The sequence below is a fragment of the Tenrec ecaudatus genome, chromosome 4 (assembly GCF_050624435.1).
Source record: "Tenrec ecaudatus isolate mTenEca1 chromosome 4, mTenEca1.hap1, whole genome shotgun sequence".
Taxonomy (NCBI): Eukaryota; Metazoa; Chordata; class Mammalia; order Afrosoricida; family Tenrecidae; genus Tenrec; species Tenrec ecaudatus.
The window spans coordinates 68,530,968-68,538,524 of NC_134533.1; the positions used below are offsets into that span (position 1 = coordinate 68,530,968).

A 7,557-nucleotide genomic window follows, 5' to 3' on the forward strand; every position below is an offset into this window, starting at 1 on the left:
GAAATATTCAGCAAGTGTTTCTTTCCTTAGAACAAGGAGAAACTAACATAAACTGCAGTCCAAATATACAATTCATGTATTTAACACAGATGCATTAATATTATCCAGCAGGCAGTACTTATTCAGAATTACCAAGATCCCTAACCAATAGTGTATGAAGTTTCTGGTTGATACCAACAGTTAAGTATCCAACTACTAACTGGAAGGTTGTCAGTTTGAACCTACCCAGAGGAGCTGTGAAAGAAAGGCCTGGAAATTTGCTTCTGAAAAATAGTAATCTTGACATCTCTGTAGGGGACAGTTCTACTCTGCATTCTTGGAGTCCTTTTGAGTTGATTTTGCTTGAGGGCAATTGGTTTGATTTGGTTGTTACACAACAATGTATATCAAGTTACTGTCTTCGGTTCATGCTAACTTCACATGCTGCAGTTAGTGTTCATTACTATTTGTCATGTATCTTTAGTCAACTTTGGAAACTAAATCTGGAACGACTCCTCGGGTTTCCATTATCTTTCATGACATTGTTGTTTTCAAAGAGCATATTGTAAATGTGAAAAATGTCCCTTACTTGGCGTTTATCCTATTTCTCTTCATGATTTTATTCAAACTATGCATTATTGACATAAAATAACAAAAATAACACTGAATCCTCATTGACGTATCACATCAGGTGGAATTTAGTGTAAGTTTGTCCAAACAATGATTATTCCACTGGATTACTTAAAGTGGTCAGTCAGATGTCTACACATGCAGATGGCTGTCTTCCATTAAGATGGTTTAAGCACACTGTCTCACAATCTGGTGGCCTTGTCATCCATTGACGCTGTGTGCCAGGACCAGCTCTTCTTAGGGTGCCTACAAAATGGAGAGTTGCTGTTTCCATCGTTCCTTCACCATGGATTCAATTTCTAGTTTAAAGAAGAGCTGTTGAATTCCAGTTCTAGGCAGGATGGAGTAGTCTCATTCCTGCCAGTTTCTTTCATTTAAAAAAAAACACACAACCATAATGCAGCAAATATATTTAGAAATTGGTCTTTTATGGGCCATTTTCTTTTGTTTTTGTTTTAATTCTATTGTTTTATAAACAGAACAATCTTATTAACCAAATAAACTTTAAAAGATAAATATGGACAATGTGCTATTTTTCTCTATTTTATCACCTAATGGGTGCATTGATTAAAAGCTAACTAGAGAAGTTGCAAAGAGGACTTAATAATGAGAACGGGGTATGAAATAAGGAATATGAGTTTCTCAACAAGTCAAGAGAGGTTATTCCAAGAGCCACACGCAAGACTTGGGAGAGTGAACAGCCTTTTTGTTTTTGATGCGCTGATTGCTAATAAGGTAATATGAGACGTGTTGCTATAAAAGAAACCAGGTTCTCTGGAGAACATCGCTCCATGTTCACATTGTGAGTGGAAGTTTTCATCCGCCACACTCTCCCAGTATACACCACTTCCTTGGAAACATAATTTCTCAACACAGAGTAATCAAATTCAGTCTCTTCATGGATTCTACTCAAATTCTGAGTATGAAATTCATTCAGATTCTCTTGTTACAAACATGTATGCTGATTCGGATCTGAGTCACAGTGTAATATGAATAACCTGAAAATCTAGGATCACTAGGTCTAAGAATACTACTTAGCTGCAGTGAGAAACATAAAGAGGGATGGAGGATTGTGTATAGTATTCGTGGATGTCATATGATGAGATGCTCATTGTAGATTAAGTAAATAAAATCATTCTGATCATTGCTTTGACTTCATCCTAGATTAGAACAGTGTTAAAAAGAGTACCCAGTTTATGGATATGGATATCAGTCCACCAGTCTCTAGTCTGTGCAGGAGGAAATAAAATATTGTACTGCTTTCAGGTTATTTACACAATAAAAAAGTAAATCCTGCTATCTCCATGGTGACCTTCCTCTAGACTCACTCTCCAAGCTAGGAGGCTGTTACAAAAACTTCGTGGTAAATGTAAATAAAAGGTAATGAATATTTTTAATGAATTATTGTTATGCTCCTTCATATTTCCCTAGTGTTTTCCCTTACACACCCCATCACCACGCCCATAGACCACTCCATAGATCACTGGAGAAATGCAGATCATATGCCCAAATCACTTTTTCCTGCACATAACACATGAGCCATCTCATCTCGGATCTGTTTGGTCTTGATCCCATAAATGATGGGGTTCAGCATGGGTGGAGCCAAGAGGCAGACATTGGCCAACAATATATGGATATGTGGTGGGATGTGGCGTCCAAACCTCTGAGTAAGGCTCGTAAAGATCCCAGGACCATAAAATAAGATGATGACACAGACATGGGAGCCACAAGTGTTCAGGGCTTTGTGCCGTGCATCTTCGGAAGGCATGTGGAACACAGCGCGAAGAATCAGCAGATAGGAAACAAAAATTAGCACAAGATCTAGGACCACTGTTACAATTAAGACAAAAAGGCCATACCAGATGTTCACTCGAATGTCATTGCAAGCATATTTGGCCAAACCAATGTGCTCACAGACAGTGTGAGGAATGATATTATTTTGGCAGAAAGTCAATCTTTTCAAAAGAAATATCATAGGTGAAACTGTGGCACAACTCCTCAAGAAAATACTTAGACCAATTTTCCCAATCAAGGTCTGGGTAAGAATAGTGGTGTACCTCAGTGGGTAGTATATGGCAATGTAGCGGTCAAATGCCATCACTAGCAAGATCCCTGACTCGGAGATAAAAGTGCAATGGATCCAAAAGAGCTGGGTGATGCAGCAGTCCAGGGAAATCTCCCCTGCACCAAACCAGAAGATGGCCAAGGCCCGAGGTACTGTAGTGGTGGACAGGACAATGTCTGTCCCAGCCAGCATGCAAAGGAAGAAGTACATGGGTTCATGGAGGCTGCGCCTTGTGAGGACTATGCTGATGAGCAGGCTGTTCCCAAGCACTGCCGTGACATAGGAAATGAAGAAGGGGATAGAGATCCACATGTGCTGGTCCTGTAGTCCAGGGATGCCCAGCAAATAGAAGACTTTGTGGCTGACACCTGTGAAGTTTAATATAGTCATGTCTGGGTAGGTGGCTAGAGACTTACCTCCTATTCAGAGACAGAGTAAAATATTAGTTGTCCATGAATATTTTACGTAAGTCAACAGTCGCTTTTGGTACTTTCCATCCTTGATCATGCAAATAATAAAAACACACAAGTATAAATAAGATAAAGTCTGAAATCCAGTGAGTGACACTACAATTAAAAGAGGATGCATAGCCAACTGATTAAAGCTTTTTTAGTGTTTTCTATAAAACAGAGTGTAATGAATACACAAAACCAATCTGTGTCTGGGCAAGCTGCAAAAGATGATACAAGGAAACATTTAACTTTCCTCTGGTTCTTAAATGCTTTCTCCCCTCCACCCCACCCCACCCCCTACACTATCATGATCCCAATTCTACCTTACAAATCTGGATAGATCAGAGGATGTACACTGGTACAGACAGGAACTGGAAACACAGGGAACCAGGACAGATGATCCCTTCAGGACCAGAGCTGAGAGTGGAATTCCCAGGAGAGGAGGGTAGAAAGGGGGAACCGATTACAAGGATCTACCTATAACCTCCTCCCTGGGGGATGGACAACAGAAAAGTGGGTGAAGGGAGACGTCGGACAGTGTAAGACATGACAAAATACTAATAATTTGTAAATTATCAAGAGTTCAGGTGGGAGGGGAGGGAGAGAGAGGGGAAGGGAAATGAGGAACTGATACCAAGGGCTCAAGTAGAAAGCAAATGTTTTGAGAATGATGATGGCAACAAATGCACAAATGTGCTTGACCCAATGGATGGATGGATGGATTGTGATAAGACCTATATGAGCCCCCAATAAAATGATTAAATTTTAAAAGGAAGAAGAAAAAAAATCCTCACAACTGGACCAATAAACATCATTATAAATAGAGGGGCGGGAGAGATGATACATGAACCTGTGATGGAGCAGTTAATCATAAAGTAAAGAACGAAAGGGTAGGGGTACAATATAAGAGAGAGTTGGTGTTACAGCTCTTTTAGAATTGGTCTAGCAGGTTTTCTGGTTTTTGTTTTTTGGTTATTGGCTTTTTTTAATTTGGAAAACACCCCCCCCCATAAATTTTAAAAAGAAGAGAGAGAAAGTTGGTGAAATCCACCCCAAATTCACAATAAAAAACTTTTAAAAGATAAAATATATGAATAAATCAAAGCACAGAATATTCATGACCCATGTGGGTCCAGGGTGGAAGTGGTCTGCTGACTTTGAGCTAACAGGAAGTGGGTCTACAAATCCCCAATCAAATATCTCCTTCCTATAAATCTATTCTCAAACCTTCCTGGTATGCTACGTCCGTATTTCCAAAACCCCTCCAATACCTTGTTTGGGGATCCCAGCATAGATACCTACCATTCTCATGTTTTCCCATGTGGGGGGCAGATAAGGCTTCTGTTTTCCTACTCAATTTGATTTCCATTAGCCCTATCATTGATGAGGAGCCCTGGTGGTTACACAGTGGGCAGCTAAGTGCAAGATCAATAGTTCAAAACCACCAGCTGCTCCACAGGCGAAAGAAGGGACTTCTTACTCCCATTAAGACTTACAATCTTGAAAACTCACAGCGGGCAGTTCTACACTGTCCTAAAGGGTACCTATGAATCAGCATAGAGTCCAAGGCAGTGAATTTGGAGTTTGGATTTTTTATTATTGAGTGGATAGTATCTCTTTAATGACCAACCATCAGTAACCTCCAGACTTTGTGCCCTTCACCTCCCTTCCGAGATCTCACTCTCTACTTCTGATAGAGCAAACCATGTGTCTGCCTTGGTCTATTCATAGCAATGCCCTTCAGGAGCCCCGTTCCTATTGCACCTATGAGAAGAAAACACCCCGTCAGTCCTTACCTTGATCCTGGAAGCACCCTCACTCTCAGAGCGCTAATGTGTTCGCTGGCCTCAGTCTGAGTGTTCAGCTACAGACATGAGCTCAGCAAGGAGCTTTAGCTTGGAAGCTAGAGGGTTAGTGTCCTTTGCTGAAAGCCCCTGAGGCACAAGCACACCACAGGCTCCAGGGACAGAGCGGTCTGCACCAGCCTTATCTTCTTCCCAAAGGCACCAAATCCTTGTGACTCATTCCCGCTCCCTTGTTCTGCTTTTACTCCCCAGGTACCGTCCTCCCCACCACACAATGAGTGCCCATAGTTATGACCTGTATGATGGTTGTGTACAAAATCCTCTTCCAGCTAGCCAGGCCTTGCTACAGGGTCTTTTTTAACAGTAGGCTAAATTAATATGAAATTTCATTTTAAATTAATGCAATGTATATCTAAAAATGTCCCTCCATCTGTTCTTCGTGAAGAGGATTACATTGAAGTTAGGTTAATTCTTGAAGTCGTCATCATATCCATATCTGGAATCAAAAATACTTTCAATGTTTTTTTCTAAAAGTAGTTAATTGTCCATGCAGAATATTTTGCAGAACACATGTGATTTGTGATTATTTTGAATGCACTCTACTTTTATTTTCTCCCCACTACATTATTCTGATTAATGATTAGCCATTATAAAACCACATTTTTGTTTGCCGTAGAAAAAGTCTTCTATTTTCCTAGTATGTGTTCCCTAACTTACAACCTATTCCAGCTGTGATGAATAACACTTACAGACTTCTTTTGATGTTGTTGTTGTTGTACATTCTACTGTTAGTTTTATGTTTTATACACATTGTGACAACATATAATTTGACAATATTATTATTCTTCCATGTCTATATATGTTTCCAACCCCCCAAAAAAGATCAGACTTATAAACATAGATATTTGAAAAATAACAATTAAATGTTTTTTAGAACATGTTTTTCTTACATTAGAACTAGATTTCAATGTAGTCTGATGGAAAGCCATCTTCAATTAGGGACTGCTTGCATATTCTTTCATATGCAATTGTATGTAAATTTTTCTCACCAAATTGTGAATGGGGCAAATTCTTTTCAATTTTGAGATAATGATTTTTCAATTGACTATACAATTAATGTTGCACATCATTCTGAAAATGCAGGGCTCATTTTGGTGGTTCCGCATTCCAATTGTTTACTCATTCTGCTTTCCCCTGAAACATGTTTATCAATAATACTCTTCCTTCTGTGGTATGCCTAAAAAGAATATAAACATCATGGAGAGGACAGGCCTAGGAGGAGCTGGCAGACCACACAGGCAAAGAAACTTCCAAGCTGGCCTCTTTTGGGGTGTCTTCAATGTTCACACTGATCATATGCACAGGCTGGTGGGTCTCCTGCAACCACTCCATCAGAGACTGTTTCTTCACAGGTCACAATGACCTCAAAGACATCCCTGCATTCGTGGAACATTTCTGGTTGAGGTTTGATCATCAGATTTCTTCCCAAGAAGTGTAACATTCCATTCCATGTATAGACTTTTATGTCTTCCTTTACAATGTCATCTTAAATTTGTTGATACATGGTTGTAAAAACCATAAACCAAGGGACATGGAGCCCTAGTCTTCAGAGTCCCACATGAGACCAAGTTCCAAAGACAGGGTATTGAAGTGCTTCTTTCTGAGTATACTATAGACTTCTGAGGCCCTGTTGAAGGTACTTATGTGCACTACAACCAGCCTAAATGGAGATGAGGGAATGATGTTGGCATTTTGAAACTTCAGGGAGAGCTATTGGCTTCTGTGGATGTAAGCACTCTTAGGTCACTGCATTGACTTCCCACTTCCAACTCTTCCAGCTACCAGAATGCCTAAGAACAAGAGACAGTCTTCTATAAAAGTCATCTAGCAGAGGGGGTAGAGTCCTTCATGATTCAGTAATGATAATGAACTTTAACTGTTGAATCTAACCTCGTCATTAGATCCCTCTAGGTGACAGGATCACTCAAATTACTCACATTCTCCACAGGGGTAGCACAGTCTTGTATATGCATTTAGAAATCTTTGTGGTTTCAAGTACTCTTTAAACCTTCAATGGTTAATGAGATTATACCACATGCAAGGAAGTTTTGCAGAACATAATTTAAGAAAGAAGGAGGAGGAGGAGGAGAGGAAGAGGAAGAAGATTGTCATAGTGCATCACAGGGAACTGACAAACTTCAAGCCATTCAGAAGATGTGGAATCAAGGATATTATTGCAAATATAAGATGGATCTTGGCTGAAATCATACACTACCGGAGGGTTTTTCTGGTATTTTATTAAAAATTATAATACTTGGACATTTGATTCTATATAATAAAGAAATCTCATAGATTTAAATTTTATGTAGGAACCACAAGACAATAAGAATGTATAATTTTCATAGATTGAATTAAGTCCCTTTGAAATATAAATCAAATTAGCTGAATCTGATTCTCCATGGTGTGACAGTCGTGGAATGATAGAAAGTTGAACTTATAATGACCTCCCATGATGTTATTTAAGGTGATCAATCAATGAGGACTAAGGTTGAGATAACAAAATATAGATTCACTTCCATTGAGCCAATGTTGATTCGTAGCAAGACACTGTGGTTTCTAAAACTGA

At 39.4% G+C, this 7,557-nt stretch overlaps 1 protein-coding gene across 1 annotated transcript; it reads right to left on the reverse strand.

The window, feature by feature from the left end:
- Positions 1-2,107: 2,107 nt before the first annotated feature.
- Positions 2,108-3,064, reverse strand: LOC142445910 (olfactory receptor 52B4-like). The gene has a single exon (XM_075547775.1). It carries the CDS (start codon positions 3,062-3,064, stop codon positions 2,108-2,110), a length of 957 nt encoding a protein of 318 aa, XP_075403890.1.
- Between the last annotated feature and the right edge of the window lie 4,493 nt (positions 3,065-7,557).

Excerpts from the sequence above, each read along its gene's own strand:
- LOC142445910 (XM_075547775.1), bottom strand. The coding sequence starts at position 3,064 with ATGACTATATTAAACTTCACAGGTGTCAGCCACAAAGTCTTCTATTTG.